The 17,134-nt window shown below is 42.3% G+C and overlaps 1 protein-coding gene across 1 annotated transcript; it reads right to left on the reverse strand.

Annotated features, from left to right (window-relative positions):
• Positions 1–1,879: 1,879 nt before the first annotated feature.
• Positions 1,880–3,699, reverse strand: LOC147460784 (uncharacterized). The gene is made up of 2 exons (XM_086508487.1): positions 3,131–3,699; positions 1,880–2,936 (listed from the first exon to the last, which is right to left on the reverse strand). Exons 1-2 carry the CDS (start codon positions 3,417–3,419, stop codon positions 2,146–2,148), a joined length of 1,080 nt encoding a protein of 359 aa, XP_086364613.1. The 5' UTR covers positions 3,420–3,699; the 3' UTR covers positions 1,880–2,145.
• Between the last annotated feature and the right edge of the window lie 13,435 nt (positions 3,700–17,134).

The following is a 17,134-nucleotide window of genomic DNA, read 5'->3' on the forward strand; positions in this document are numbered from 1 at the left end:
ACCACTTAATCTTCACAGTTAGGTCGATGCCTTGAAAAACTTGGAGGAGATGTTTGCAACCTTAAGTCTGCATGTTGGAAAGCATGTTGTATGAGGACCTCTTTCACCCGCTTGCTTTGTGCATACACTTTAAACTCTTCAACTTGTCCCTTGAAAGCTTCCACGAAATCATTGCGTTGCCTCCTCTTCCTCCTCCTAGTTGGCAGTAGAACCCAACTTCCGATAGTTATTCGAGATGGTATCCATGCTTGATTCTTTGTAGTATAACTGTTAAAAATGCTAACAGAGTCAATGGTAGTGCTAGGCCTTCGAGAAGTAGTCATGGTGTGCAGTAGAATACACAAAAAGGTTAGCGCAAATATGAAAAAGGGAAGAAGTTTTGAGAGGAACGTAGAGCTATTCAAAGTCATATTTGAGCGAAAACAAAGGTACTATATAGAGTCTTCAACGAAAGTTCTGAAATTTCTCGGTACAGAGTTAGTACGACTTACGACATTTATGCCTTGAAAGCGTGAAATTGTGTAATTTGATAAACAAAAATAATATTTCCTCCTCTTTTTAAAAAGAGCTTGACTCCAAAATATCGATTTTCAACATAACATTAGCCTCTTCCTCATTGGTCGAGCGCCACTCTCTCTTTAGAACTGAAAGGCCCAAAAGTGAGTCCAACTTTCTCCTAATGAAACACTAGCTATGTAGAAACCAAATTCTTTGGGTAGCAACAATTCCTTTGCTATAGGCTCCTATATTGCACGCATGACATTGTTCAACAAGGCGTTCGGCTAGCTGGATCTGCCAGGCCCCTACACACATGGCATTAGATGAGTTAACAATCTTATCATGATAGAGGCTCCCCGTTCATCCCGTTCACATAAATGCCATGACATTTAGCAAGTAGGAAGAGAGGAGAAAGGTTTCAAGTCGTTTTAAGGTGCCAACACTTGACGTGGAGTATTCTACTTCTTCTTTCAACTTGCACCAGTGTTTTCATCAAGACATCAACTCCTGTCACTCCCCACCAATTGACTTCATGTGCGTAGACAGATAACTCGTGTGCATGGTGTCACCGGGCCGAACGCTCCATGTGTGCACTACATCCATGTCAATTGTACTCCAAGGACTATAGAGTTGGCATACATGGCTATAGAGCTGGCATACAATTTTTTACCTATGTCAAGTCCCGAAGCTATGTTGTGCACATCACTAGAAGGGTTAATCCAGTCCTCTATTGTAAGTAAGTTGTGCTAGATTTTTTTGCCAAAATGCAGTAACAAATTGTACATTGCAAGGCAAAGTTGTTTGAATACAGTCTCATCTCTCCTCTTTGAAAGAAGTACATGCTTTAGTAATTTGGATTTGGTTTTTTTTTTTGGGGGGGGGAGAGACAGAGAGAGAGAGAGAGAGAGAGAGAGAGAGAGAACATGCTTACGGGTGACGTCCTCAATTTTGCAACACGTCCTTGAGTTCAACATGACGCTTGAAACACTTGCAAAGATAAGCAACTCAAAGATCTCTGTTTGCTTTCATTACAGGTGCCAATGGTGCTAAAATAAATTGATAAACAATGTGTCTTATATGTAGAAAGAAAGCATTTATATTTTTCACCTCAAAGATGACATTTTGAGTAGAGGCCATGTTTATCAAGCCGCAGCAATGCACGGGTCACATACTAGTTGCTATAGAAGTCTCTTGTCTTGTTTTCATAGCGACGAACAGATATACTAGTAATAATAAAGTTTCCAAAAGTTCTCAAACCCCCTCTCTCTCTCTCTCATTCTCATTCTCATTCTCATTCTCGTGTGAATGTAGTGAGTGGGAATTGCGACAACTCTATCAATGAAAGGCGCTGCAGCTCTTTTTTTTTTGCAATGGAAGCCAATAAGATAGCATACCGCAAATTTGTTATTTAAACCTGCATTATCACATTGCTAGGGAGTGGGATTCGCTAAAGTGAGCACATTCGTTGTTTGGGTTTTTGGGGGGGGGGGGGGGGGGGGGGGGGGGGGGAGGGGGACACACACACACACCCACACTGATAGGAGGCACATTGAGGATGTTAACTTGGGGTTTAACAGCTGCACGCTGAAATAGGATACCCAAGTGGAGAACTAAACATGATCAAAATAAATGTTGAGCGGGTTATCATTAAATCAGGATTTGCACGTCCGAGTGGGCTCGAGCGCTGTAGAGGACTTGAACTGGAAACGTGAAAGTAGCAAATGGCAAGCTGGAATTCTCGGTGATGACTTGGATTCTGGCAGAGCACTGGAGATTATTGATATTGGCTTCGCCGACCAAGGCAGCGCGTTTGGTGATGAGAGACTGAGCAGGGGCTAAGGTGTCGGAGATGTGGCACCAAACACTGTATTCATCGGTACTGACTGTAAAATCGGCAATGGAGCCCTGTACTTGATTTGAGGAGGGAAAGGTGCGGACTGTTTCCCAACCGAAAGTGGTGGATGCACCCGCAGGGCCGGTGGGCACAAGCTTGGGGGTGTCGATACCCAAGATGACATTGATAGGGATTGCATCGTTACGCAGGTAGGACACCAAGCCGGCCTCGTCGTTGGCAGATTGCGTTTTCCAGGTCGAGCTCGTAACGAATTGGCGACTGCCTGCCAACACCCAGTGAAGGGGTTCCTCATCGTCATTCTTTATAGTGCCGGGCAGCTCCTCCAGGATGATTGGTGTGATGGTCGAGCTACTGATAGTGGGATACTCCAGAGAGTAAAGCCTTACGCTCTCTATAGGCCTCAGAAACATAAAGCCTAGCATATTAATTGCAGCCAGCGCAACATTTCCCCGCAACCCCACGCACACGCCCGACCCCACATTGACTGTAATCACCTTTCCGGTTGCTGGTACTGACATGCCGAATTCAAAATCCCTCCACCTGCTCGTCTGGAAACGGATCCGCCCGACATTTATTATCGCTCCTACTCAAGAAAAATGAAAATCCATTACTCATCAGGATACACAAAATTGATGCAATGAGGCCTGCTTTATAGTGAGGACTGTGTCTCTCTCTCTCTCTCTCTCTCTCTCTCTCTCTCGCTCTCTCTCTCTCTCTCTCTCTCTCCCATTGCAACTTAGAAAACAAACATACAGCTTATGAGCTATAGAGCATCACTTGTCAAGCTGAAGTTCTCCTGAAGCTCGAGTCTAATGATGCGCTCGCCCTCGCTGAATTCGAAGGTGCTACTCTCTGATCTACTTGGATCGCCGTAGGCGTATGTGGTGGTGTCACCTGTGAGCCAAAAGCTGATGGCACTGATGCTTCTAGCTCTGCGAAACACCTGGATGCGTTTCAACACCTTCCCTTCACTCTCGCGTGAGATTCGGAAAGAAGTATCACTTCCCATAAAACCCCCTGCATACTGAACTGGTTGCATATACGGCGGCGTGAACAAATTAGTCATGGCGACTACTTAGAGCTGGGTCTCACCTGGGCTATGCTCTGCAAGCCCGCCCTGTAGGGCGGCTCAACTTGCTCGACTATGAAAGGATCTCAAGGAAAAGAATGTGCAGACCTACCATTTTCAGTCAAAAATTACAGCTTGTGTCTCTCCTCGCGCTGTAAAATAATGAAGAAAAATTTCGAACCCTTGCAGTTGCAGCGCCTCAAGCGCATGAAGCGTGTACTGTATCTGTAGGGTATTTGCTCACTTATTAGCTGCAGTGTCATACAGGACGCTATTGCCAGCGATTGTCCTGATGCATCTCCACAAATGGATGATGGATGAGGGGCCACGTCGGTGTTTTTTTGGTCACAATCGCTGACACTGACGGGGAAAAAGAAGATACATGTCATGATTGCAGCGTGACAGTCATTTTAAAGATGATCATCCATCATAGATGACATAGTGATGCATCTCCGACGTATTACATGGATGAGGCGCCACGCATCGATGAATCATGATGCATCTCCGGCACGTGTCACATGAATGAGAGGGGCCATGCATCGATGATCATGAGGCATCTCCAACGTGTCACATGAATGAGGGGCCACGTCGTGTTTTTGCTAGGCACAATTTCCGACACTGAAGGGGAAAGGGAAAGATGTTTTCTTTCCAGCAAAGCACATGGGCTTTGCTAGCTTCACAGAAACATTGGCAGCATTGGCTTTTCTTTTCCGCAGATGGGTGACGATTCACTGATGAAAGGGCCGCGAAAGATTCGCACGCCCCGCTCTGACTCCAGCCGTGCGACGATGCAGCAGCATTAACCTATCTTTTTACGTCCAGACTCCAGTTCACGGGCACTTGCTGCAAGCAGTCACATGCCGCCACGTGGATGGCGTGTGAATGCCAGCCACTGTGTAGGCAGCGTTCAGAGCTGCACTCGGAGCAGAGTGAGGGACCGAGGGTGCTCACTGCTACTCCAGTGTGCGGACGTGCCCAAAATTTGCTACTTAGCTTTACAGAAAATACACATTGGCTTTCTGTTCAGCTGATTTTGACGGGAAGGGGACGTGCCTGTCAAAATCTGGTGGCAGAAAATACACATTGCTTTTTATGACATGAAGCGTGCTACATTGAAGCAGCAACTCCAACCAATTAAATTTTGCCATGGAAAAAGAACGCCCCTTTGCTTTTTCCTTCTGTTGCCTAGTCTGAACCCACCTTAAGTTATATTACACTCACAGCTCGCCCTTCACGTTTATGTGTGAAGGATTACTCAAAAATTTCACCCTGGTGAGGGTCCCCCTACTTTTGAAAAAATGAGCAATCACTACCCATGACCTAGCAAAATGTGGCTTAGCCTATTTTGGAAGGTGGAGAGGGCATCCTCAAGGCCCAGCCATAGCTGGATTGCTTGGGCCTTGCGTATTGTTCGGGAAAAATGTGTCTCAACTTAGGCCCGTGTCACACTGGGACGGGCGTCCCTCACTTTTTGCAGGGTGTTGCCCGTCGTTGCTGTCACACTGGGCCTTCTCCAAAAACCTGCGTGGAGGCAGCAACAAATTCGCCTTGGTCAAGTGGTATGACCACCGGGTTTCTCGGTGCCTGCCAGGGTTCAAACCCAATCCCGTGCGCTCACGCCATAGCTTTTGGCAGATGGCCTCCCATGCTGAAAGTTGGTCGAGGTGGGAAGACTGCCCCTCTGACAAACCCCAGCGGCCATCTTTCACTTTTTGGAGCATCAATGAGAGCGTGCCAAATCAGCACGACCATCCCTCCCCCGTCCCAGTGTGACACCAACCTTAGTATCGTGTCGTTTTCAATTTTAAAAATGTCGGCTGAGAGCAAGTAGAAATTTCGCCCCAAAATAGAGAAAAAATAGTATTAAAATCCAAAAAATAAAGATAATTTGCTAAAATTTCTTGCTTGCAAATTCAAGGAAAGGAATTTTGTATGTTTGGAAACATGATTTTTCCGAACACTGGCCATGCGTGATTGGGCCTCACATGAGGCCTTGGGATCGGTTGGTAGGCTATCTCGAACACTAGCAATCTTGATTTGGGTTAGAGCCCCATCCTGCCTAGCACCTCTAGGGGTTGTAGCGGATTAGATCCTCCGAAAGTAGCCGTCACACTAATCTGCTTTCAGCATTTACAGGACATGAAGATCGTGTTGCAAGTGCTATTAAAATTCTGAAAATAGGTAAAACTTAGAGTTCAACCAGGGCATACTAAAAAGTAGGAGGTATTTGAGCCATAATTGGGGGGAATCGTGGCTTCTCACCATGACAGTTGAGAAGTAAGTTGGAATTTGTAGAGCATAGACTGCTTGTTCTGTAGGTCATGTAGCCCTTGGCAAGACATTGCTCTTACAAAGCGGACAAAGGACACTCAACCTCATCTACACAAGCTTTAAAATGGCAATTTTCACCCCTTCTTGAGAGAAGGGTGGTCTTCAAACTTTCCAAAATTCCCAAAATACCCCTGGTTGTGAGATTAAATACCTCCAAAAATTAAAAAAATGTAGCTTTTTATAAGAAGACATTGCCTATCAATACAAGATGCTAAAACTAGAATTTGAGTTGGTTATGTAAACCTTGAAGATTAATTTCTCTATTGTTTTTAAACATAATTTTTTTTTTGTGAGATAATTTGTGACAAACTACCACTACAAGAGGTTGTGTGCTCTTGTGACACTTTTAGCGACGAAAATACAATGGGTTTTTATAATCCCCGGCGTCGCTAAGAGCGTCGCTATTAGCGTCGATACGGGGACGTCGCTATATGCATCGCTATGGCAGTCACTACAAGCATCGCTATAGGCGTCGTTATATAGCGACGTGTATAGCGACGCTGCAGGGTCATCAATAGTGACGCTTATAGCGACGCTACAGAGCCTAATATAGCGACGGTCATAGCGACACCCGAGATGAAAATTTTCTGGTAGCAGGGCATTGAACCATATTGAATATTTCATTTGTCTATTTACCTTTGAAAAAAAGTGCAAAGGTAAATATAGACCAAAAATCGTCACCCACAAGACAATATAATCATTAACTCCATCATCCATAGTACGTATTGTTTGCAAAATAAAGATACAAAAATGACAAGAGTGAATTGATGAAAATAAATCAATGACAATTGTACACAGCAGCAAAATCACTTGATTGTTAATCATTGCAAATGTAATAGTTACAAACCATTGTCATTATTTAAAAAATATACATGGTTTTCAAAAAGACGTATAAAAGTCGTCTTATGATACATAATCTACGACAAAAAGAAACTAATGCTATCTAGCTATGGCTAAACTGATGTCGTCTAATCAGACGTCTCATCGCGTCGAAGCGCCGTATCTGTCGGACTCTGCAAAAAAAAACAATAAGATAGCTTTTTCTAAGTATAAACATATAGCGACGTTTATAAAACAATACAATAAATAGAAAAGAATAAACCCTAATACTAACCATGCCGCCGCGAGAAGTCAGGATTTCTATAAGGGCGTTTAAGCCCTTCCTCCCTGCGTACTCATGCTCGTACGGTGTGGGATCACGTCCTGTAAACGACCACTGTCAAAACATACAAAGAATCCATTATGTTAGAATTTCAAATCTCGTAAACCCTAAACTATCAAACATAGATGCGAAAACACTTACAAAATCGGCCTCAAATGATGCGCACCCGCCGCTCCCCAAGTGGTGCGAGCTCCTTGCCTCTACTCGCGCTCTGGCTGCCTCCTTTTGTTGCTTCCACTTGTCGGGATTCTCGCGCGCTTATATCTTCGCATGCTTCCAATCTTCTTTGGCCAGCCAATCTGGTCTGCTCCACCCATGCTTGATTGCTTTTTGCACTTCGGAACGCGTATGCTTGCAGTATTTGCGCATTCGAACCTTCATCACATCTTCATTGAAGCGGTCATCCCGTGTTGGAATGAGAAACTCGTCATGAAGCATGCTGATGACTCTGTCTTTTAATTCATTCGGTACTTCACTCCAGGTGTTTAGTATGTAGTGTCTAAACACCTGAGAGCAAAGACCGCGCATGCGCGAAATCACCTTCTTGCCTTCATCATCCAAGATGATGCCGCCGTTGAAGTTGACGGAGTAAGGCAAGCCCTCGACATGAGAGCTACCAAGCACATAAATTCTAAAATGGAATGTTAACTATTTACATACTTACTTGTTCACAATGCTCGGGTAGTATGAAAGTGTCTCTTAGGTCAGTCCATTTCTTAGTTGAATCCACCTCAAGAAAACCAGACTCTCCTCTACGCACAGTAGCGTTGCGACCCTCCATGATTATCTTGAACCATTGCACGTCGAACAAGTCGACAAAAAACCCTCTATAATCGATCCTCAAAATCTCTTGTAGCGTGCCAAAGTAAGTGAGTTCCGCCACCACAGGATCTGCATCAAAGGACCGTCGTCGACTAGACTGTTCAAATTTTGCCATGATTTCATAATCTTGAGTAAAACATTTTTTGTCGATCCGTTCCACCCTAAAATGTCGACCTTTACACCATGCTGCTATGTATGAATTATACTACAACCAACAAAGATTATGAGTGGCTGTTCAAACATCTAGAAAGTTACTAGTCGTACATTGCAAACTTACCTTGGTCACGCAATCCCTAGAGTACTCCCACTCTTCCTCAGTCACTTCTTCACCGCACTGTTGTGCGCTTTTCAATTGGTTGTGCAACCATCTTAAGCTCATGAATGTTGGTAGGCTCTCCAGACCCGGCGTATAGTGCATCGGTGGTCGTCTTCCCCATCTCCACTCGATTCTTGCCCTTTGTCACTCTTGCTTTGCATCCTCATATTGTGAAATCCACTTATGCATGACTGGATTGTGAAGCATGCAAAATCGGTTGATTTTAGTCTCTAGATCTTCCGTCATCTTCTTCTCAACACCGAGATTGCACATGACAATTCCAGATATGCGCTCATCATCTATGGTTCGCCATAGCGTGTCCCGGGCTTTATCAAATCCGTCTAGACACTCTCCAATGTACACTAGGGACTCTGATACCAGCCAACCTTTTGCCATGCTACCCTTCGGACGTGCCTTCTGACGCACATATCCCTTGAGCGTTTTCATGAAACGTTCTAAAAAGAACATCCATCTGGAATGTATTGTGCCAGCTATTTCCACCTCATCAACTATGTGAACAAGAAGATGCACCTGAATGGTTAGCATGGTAGTAGGAAAATGTTTCTCAAACATACACACAACCTCCACAACGTTTAGTTTTGCAAATGATATGGAGTCTACATTGATCTCCTTTTGTGAGATCCATTGCACCAACTTCGCAAGTTTGTAGATTGTGTTACGGACGTCAAGAGACAAACATCCATGAATGGAAACCGGTAAAATAAACTGCAAAACACGTGCAGCAATGATATTAAAGTCCACACACAAATTTTTTACATAATTCTCACTATGTTATACTCCACTATGAACATACCTGACACATTTTATGCCAGTCGTGTGACTTCAAACCGTAAGCTTTCCTTCTTTAGTAAAACACGTTCGGAGCGAGTGCATTACGCCAGTGGGGGTCCGCAAAGATTGAATGGTCTCTTTTACTTTGCGTTCTTGGGCTCCTGTGAAAATCCATGGTGCTTTAGGGAGTTTTATCGATCCATCGGACGCTATTTGCGGCCAATATTGCTCCATACGATCCACATTTCTAAGGTCAACTCTGGCTCGCAAAGTATCTTTCTTGCCGGTTAGATGGTCCCATACTAGATTACCCACATTCTTGAATATGTGCATTGGATCGAGCAAGTGATTGATCATGAGTCGGGGCCAATATGGTAACTCGTACCATAGAGATAGTCTCTTCATCCCTGGGGGCAATCTGTCATCACACATCTCCTTCTGCTCTAACCATGCTTGTGCAGACATCCTTTGTGGCTCTCTTCCCAAAAAGCCATCACGTAACACATGATTCTCTGGAAGATACGCTTGATGACCTTCGTAGATTTGCTTCTTCAATGAGGGCGCATTCAGTCTAGGTCCATATGTGACACATGCTCTGTATCCGCTTGTTTGAAGCCCTGCATGTATACACATGATAATAGATCAGCTTGAGAAAAACCGAGATTTACAGTGTCTGAGTGAGGAGTGTACATAGATCACCTGAGCATTCTCTTAATTCGGGATAGTCATGCATTGTCCACATTAGAATGCCTCTGATCAAAGCATTCTGTCGACCTGTGTGTCGGCTCATATCCAGCACCTCTATGCCAATCCACAATTGTTGTAGCTCGTCCAATAGTGGACGAAGATACACATCCATATTTTTCACTTTATATCGCCCCGACACAATCAAGCTTAGCCATAGGTGCCCCTTCTTCGTAGTCAACCACGGGGGAATGTTGTAGTTGACGATGACAACGGACCATACACTGTAAGATGTTGATCTTTGACCAAATGGATTTACGCCATCCATAGCCAGGCCTAAGCGTAAATTTCGAGCTTCCCTAGCAAAATCCGACCATGTTCCATCTATATGTTTCCAGGCTGCACAATCTGCAGGAATCCGTAGCACACCATCCGAAGATTTATTCTCCTCATGCCATGATGCTAGGGCGGCCATGGAAACAGAGGAAAATGTCGCAAAAGGTTTTGCAGAAGAAATGCTTGATGCGAGGAAGCAGAGGAAAATGTCGCAAAACCTTTTGCGGAATTTTTGTTCCGTGGAGATCTACTCGATATCTTTCGGAATCACATTTTGGACACTTCTCCATATCTATGTATTCCCCTCTGAAAAGAATGCAGTCATTAGGACAAGCATGGATCGAATTGTAATCCATCCCCAAGTTTCGCAAAATCTTTCTTGCTTCCTCTCGGGAATCTGGCATCACATTATCAGCTGGTAGTACGTATGTGCTCTTTGAGCAATCTACACAACATAAAAATATGGTACAATTGTTAAAAATCTATCAGATCATTATACATTTAGAGTTTTATTAAAGTAAACTAATTGTAATAGATCACCTGAAAAGCGCTGTGACGCTAGTGTGACTCCATCCAAACTTTGTCTGCATGTTGAGAAGAACCAGGAGCGCTTTCAATCTAGACACACGTGCTCCATTATACAATGGCGTATCGGCTTCACTTTTCATATCATCATAGACAAGCCTTTTTGAATCCATGATCGTCTCGATCATTTCATCAATCTTGGGCTCAAATATTGCCTCGTTGGGAATGTGGTCTGCATGATCATCCCCCGAGCTGTCAGAGGCTACATCTTGTGGCCTCACATATGCTGCTTGACCAAAGCGCCTGCGAACACGTCTATTGGGTTGCAAGATTGCTGCCTGTTGGCCAACGTCAGAGTCCAACGAGTTATAATTGGCAACAACTCGATCTATAATAGATGGATCGAACTCGCCAAATTTGCGAACGTGCTGCAAAGAAACGCGTCTTGTCTGTCGCACAGCATGCTTGCAATGGTTACAAGGACATAAGATCCTCATTGAGAGATAGGTGTTTCGGTTGGACGGCCCCACATCCTCGTCACTACTCATAATGAGGGTAAAAATCTTATAACCTGGACAACAAATTAAGTCTTCTATTGGCATTCTTCGTCTTCTCTCTCTCTCTCTCTCTCTCTCTCTCTCTCTCTCTCTCTCTCTTTCTTTCTTTGTTCACACTGTAAACTACCTCACATTCTCTAGTCATGTCCAATCCCCACACACCTCGGTCTAGAGGTGCACGGAGATCAAAACCATCGGGTTATAATCTCATCTTTATTGATCAATGCCTATATTTGTGGGTACAAGAAATCTACACACCCACGTCTACATGATACTACATGTAGTGGAAAAAACCCCTTTGCCTCTTCTCTAGCTGTAGCATTTCACAACATCTTAACATCTTTTCACAGTAGATCTTTGTTTGTAGCATGCAGGTACGCCGTTCTTGCAATGTAGCTGATGTCTACTCAAGGCACTTAATTCTTAGTCTAGATTTGACGGGATGTGGTGTATGTGTGTGTGTGTGTGTGTGTGTGTGTGTGACCCTTGGAATCGTCATCCATTAGTTGAACATGACGGCTTATTGTATGGTAGCAGCAGTCGAACATGCAGGTGGAATTGCTGGTCCGCATGGACTGTCGAGGCTGTGAGCGCAGAAAAGTTTCTCGCCATTTCTTCTAACCTTATCTTAAACGATAAAAAGAAGAAAATGGTATAACCTTTCTATCACCCAAGTGTGGTAGATTGGTTATGCCAATTCCCTCTTCAATAACAGGTAAATAACTTAAATCTAATCTAATATAATGTAAATCTAAATCTACCGTAAATAAACCTAAATCTAATCAAACGTAAATCTAACTAAAAATAAACCTAAATCTAATCTAATTTAACTTAAGTAAACCTGAATCTAATTTAACGTAAGTCTACATCTAACCTAATCTTTAACGTCTTTTGGGATAGTTTCCTACGACGTTAAAACTCTCTTCTTCTTATGTGTGTGTGTGTGTGTGGGTGTGTGTGTGTGCCAATAAAAAGAGAAAAATGGTATAACCTTTCTATCACCCAAGTGTGGTAGATTGGTTATGCCATTTTCCGTCTTCAATAACAGGTAAATAACTTAAATCTAATCTAATATAACGTAAATCTAAATCTAACATAAATAAACCTAAATCTAATCAAACGTAAATCTAACTAAAAATAAACATAAATCTAATCTAATTTAACTTAAATAAACCTAAATCTAATTTAACGTAAGTCTACATCTAACCTAATCTTTAACGTCTTTTGGGATATTTTCCTACGACGTTAAAACTCTCTTCTTCTTGTGTGTGTGTGTGTGTGTGTGTGTGTGTGCCAAAAAAAAGAGAAAAATGGTATAACCTTTCTATCATCCAAGTGTGGTAGATTGGTTTTGCCATTTTCCTCTTGAATAACAAGTCTTGAGTTCAACTCCTCGTCGGTTAGATTTTTAGGTCTCTTTAATTAGTTTCCTACGACGTTAAATTAAACTCTCTTTTTCTCGGGTGTGTGTGTGGGTGTGTGTGCACGCCAATAAAAAAAGGAGAAAAATGGTATAACTTTTCTATCACCGAAGTGTGATAGATTGGTTATGCCATTTCCCTTATGAATAACATGTCTTGAGTTCAACTCCTATCGACTAGATCTTTAAGGTCTCTTGGGATAGTTTCCTACGATGTTAAGACTCTCTTCTTCTTCTTCTTCTTCTTCTCTCTCTCTCTCTCTCTCTCTCTCTCTCTCTCTCTCTCTCTCTCTCTTTTCCACTCTCAATGTGTGTGTGCATTCTTTGATTATGCATGTGTGTGTGCGCGTTTTTGGTTTATGCATGCTCTCTCTCTCTCTTTTCCTCTCTCAATGTGTGTGTGCTTTCTTTGTTTATGCATGTGTGTGTGCGTTTTTTGTTTATGCTTGTGCTCTCTCTCTCTCTCTCTCTCAAACACAATGTGTATGTGTGTGTGTGTGTGAGAGAGAGAGAGAGAGAGAGAGAGAGAGAGGGAGAGAGAAAGAGGGGAAGGGACCATGAGAGTGAGGAGAGGGAAGGAGCATACCTGGCTCTTCTTCCTCTCCTTGTGTGTGTGTGTGTGTGTGTGTGTGTGTGTGTGTGTGTATGTGTGTGAGAGAGAGGGAGAGAGAAAGAGGGCAAGGGACCATGAGAGTGAGGAGAGGGAAGGAGCATACCTGGCTCTCCTTCCTCTCCTCGTGTGTGTGTGTGTGTGTGTGTGTGTGTGTGTGTGTGTGTGTGTGTGTGTGGAGAAGAAAGAGAGAGAGAGGGAGAGCGTTACCTTGCTTGCTTGAGCGCGCATCGAAAACTCAGATCTGAGATCTGAGTTTTCGGACACTCTCGGTTATTTTTTTAAGCTATGACGGTGTCGCTATAGGCATCGCTATGTTACAAGTAACATAGCAACGCCTATAGCGACGTCGTGCTTTTTCATTTTTGAGTGTCGCACTACGAGCGTCACTACTATTAAGCATGTCTTGTAGTGTACATGCTAAGCAGTCAAAAGGGATCTCAATCGTCAAAACGGAATAAAGCTTAGAAAATCTTGAACAATCCAACCAAAATAGATACAAAGGTATTTTTGAAATTTTTAAAATTTAAGAAGTATTTTGAAAATGTTCACAAATTAGAGTATTTTGGTAATTTTCCAAAATATTTCTCACTCGACTGCAATTGCTTCCTACGTGACCTTGTAATGTTATGATACACCCTTTGCAATTTGTAAAGCTTATAATGTACGATTTGCAAAGCTCAAGAAAAAAATTCATCAATTGAGTGGTATTCAAAGCTAATCATGACTTTGACCCAACCATCCAATGACACATGGCAAGAACCTTTAGATGTTGTATTTTAAAAAATGATTCATCAAGAAATAAGAACAGCTTGCAGAAGGCATTGAGATCGAGGTCGAGGGGACTGTGTCTTTGAATGAGCAATACGGCTTGCATGTCCCACTTCTTTCTTCGTCCCCCTTTCCCTGGCTCATCCTGCTAAAATTTTTGCTCCCCTCTCTTCTTTCTTCCATTCACCCCCTTCCCGAAAGGGGGGGGGGGAAGATGGAGGTTCATGAGGGTCTAAGGAATGGTTTAGTGCACAATGTTCATTCTAGCGCTCGGCAGCGGGCAGAAGCTCAACGCGCTCTCTTTGTCGCCAACCTCTGTTCCAAAGTTTGCTTACAAGTGCGGCCTATGTATTGGTTCTTGGTGCACAAGCATTTCCAAGCTCTAGATGTCATAATAAATAATATCTAATTCTCCTAAATGATTTTCTCACGTTAAACCGATCATTTAATATGGGGAAGTACCGGGGGAGAAAAGCTAGATTATTGGTAAGGCTAGCAGACTGGTCACAGTAGGGATCCAAAGGAGGGGAAGTAGGGATCCAAAGGGGGACCATCTGCAGAAGGCCAATGTGCAAGCAATGGGCTTCAAAGAACAAAGGTTCAACCCATTAAGACTTCCAAAATGCTAAGGTTCCAAAATTCTAAGGTTAAGTCCAATGGTCATTGCTTAGGAAAATTGGAAGCTTGGTAGTGTACACAAAGTCTTCAAAGACCCTCCTCGTAAAGAGGAGGGGGCGAGCCCTTTTAGTAGGGGATGAGAGAGAAACACACACACATACACACACACACACACACTCACAGGCTTCCTTTACACAAAGGGAATAGGGGACACATGTCATCTCCCTAGCCCAGTTGCCCCCAAGGTGCATTGAAATCCTATTGGATGGTCATAGAGGTGGACCAATGAGAATTAGGCTAGAGTACATTTAGTTTAATTCATTTTAAAACACTTCATAAAAGAACCAATAGAAATTAAGCTCTCTAAAAGACTATAGGACAGTCTCCCAAGGGGTCCAATGAGCATTCGGCAGCCCAATGGCTTGCCTGATTCCTATCGGCCAGAAGACAAAGGGGTACAATGAGAGTTTAATTGCATTGATTAAATACCTAAAGCTCTCACAAAAGGGGAAAGGGGGACACATGTCAAAAGGCTATCACTTATGCTTCTCAATTATCATTGGCTAAGCTTTGTAGGGTTTAACACTAGGTTGGTAACCTAACAGGACATAAAAGTGTCCTTTCAGAGTTTTGAAAAAAACCTCCAAAACCATAGTAGATCCACTCATTTTGTAAAATCCTTTCATGAGGTTATAGTTCAAGGCCTACTACACATGGAAAAAATAAGAAACTTGTAAAATTTCTCATCTTTTGGTCACACCAAACCTCCAAAGTTGATGGACCAGTGCATTTTCATCAAAACAGTCATTTCTTACGTTTTGTTGCATAAAAATAAGATTAGGGATTTTTGTAGGACTTGAGATAAATTCCCTAGTTAACTTCAATGGGTTGGTGATCAGAACATATGATTGCTTCTCACTCACTATTTTTTGTTTTGCCAAAAGAAATAGGTACAAAAAAGTTGAATTTTTACCATTTTGCAAACCTATCATCAAAGTTTCTATAGCCACACTCAATACAAATAATATATGCATGTTTTCTTAGTTCCCTATTGTCCTTTAGGTTCATAAGGAGCCATGGAGCATGTCAAAAGAATAATACATCTCTTACCAAGGGGAATCTTGGGGACAAAGATGAAGTGCTAAATACAGCAAACATGAAAAAACTGGGTTCAACATTATGAGTTGTAGAATCCCATAGAAACTATTCAATATCTAGACAAATTTGATCCTTATGACTAGATATGGTTACTACCTACAAAATGCATGTAGTTGTCACAAGAAACTAACAATATTGAAAAAGCTATACTTGATATACTAGAGTGTTTCGTTTTCTTCTATAATTGAAAAAATCAACCATCCTTGTCTACTATGCAAAATAGGGTATTAGGTGCCCCAAAACTCAAGGAATATTAGCTTTATGTTACAATATGCGACATAGAAAATGAAAATTGCATTTGGATATCATGAAAGCCACCAAAAAAATCATAGAAGAGCTAAAATTGGCCAAACAATAGGATTTGATAATTTTTGTAATTTGGTCATAACTTAGAACTTTAACATTTATTTCTCCCTAGAAGCATCAGGACATGTTGAGGACTACTAAAGATAGTTCTCTATCATTATAGACCTCATAAACATGAATTCTAGAGTGGTATAGTTGCAAAAGTTGAAAAAAAGCCAAAAACAGGACCCATTTTTTCACACAGTTTAGGTTGTGAAATGTTGTGCAAGGACAAGGTTAAAGATGGAATTAAAATTCCAAAAAAATGTGGAGTTTTTTTCAGCTCATGAGACAAATTTCTAGACAGATAGCACCTCAAAATCCATTTTGAAACTCTTGACATAATTCAAGGAAAATGGTCACTTAACAGGACATAAAAGTGTCCCATTACCAACCTAGTGTTAATGTGGTGCCAGCATATGTAAAATGCAAGAGGGGTCGACCAAGAGAGAGGGGGGCCTGATTTTGACAAGGCATTATCACACTCACACAATCTCATGTGTGAAGCAAAGAAGACTCTCTCTCCTTTTCAAGCTTTAATGGAAAGCTCATTATCTACTCCAAGCTTGTGAGAAGGGAGGCCTACACCGACAAATTTTGGCTTTGTGATGCAAATCCAACCAAGAGCCAATCTTCAATGCATGCTCATCTCCTCTAGCATGCTAACTGCTAAGCTATGCTAAGCTTTTATAAGTGATTATGTGAGAAGATATACTTCTTTCTTGTAAGAATACTCCTTCTTTCTCTCAATTTACTCTCATACCCCGCTAGCTCTCACCATTTTCGATGGTGTGTGAGGTCTTGGGTTTGAGACCATGAGGGAATTGATGTTGTGTTTTATAAGTGTGTGCATGGTGCCTGAAGCTTCCATCTTCATTGCACCAGCGAGTTATTGAAGGAACACAAAGTATTGTATTGTAAAATGTCTCCCTTGATGGGGGAAACCTATAATAAAAAGCCTTTTGGAGGGGGGACCCATGTGAATACAGTCCTCAACTAGTGTCAATAGTTTAATTTATCTCTCTTTTGAAGTATTGTACATGCCTATCTAACTAAGTGTTATGCTTTTTGTTGTTCTCTCCATCCAAGCACTCTTGCTATGCTTACTAGGAATCTATTCTAATGAAATGCTCACGATGTTTATGCTATTTTCCACTACACACAAGTTACCATGCCATTAAATGTTACACCAAAGGTCTGGGAAATCGGCCAGCCTGAACATTAATGAAGGTCAAATTATTCTCCCAGCTCCCCTACCTCAATTT

This window comes from Adiantum capillus-veneris, chromosome 3, assembly GCF_014529385.1.
Source record: "Adiantum capillus-veneris isolate H3 chromosome 3, ASM1452938v2, whole genome shotgun sequence".
In the NCBI taxonomy this organism is placed as follows: Eukaryota; Viridiplantae; Streptophyta; class Polypodiopsida; order Polypodiales; family Pteridaceae; genus Adiantum; species Adiantum capillus-veneris.

What these genes read in the sequence shown, in the direction of transcription:
- LOC147460784 (XM_086508487.1), bottom strand. Translation starts at nt 3,419, where the DNA reads ATGACTAATTTGTTCACGCCGCCGTATATGCAACCAGTTCAGTATGCA. An exon ending in GGAGAACTTCAGCTTGACAA is followed by an intron (nt 2,937 to 3,130) that starts GTGATGCTCTAT and finishes TTTCTTGAGTAG; the next exon opens with GAGCGATAATAAATGTCGGG.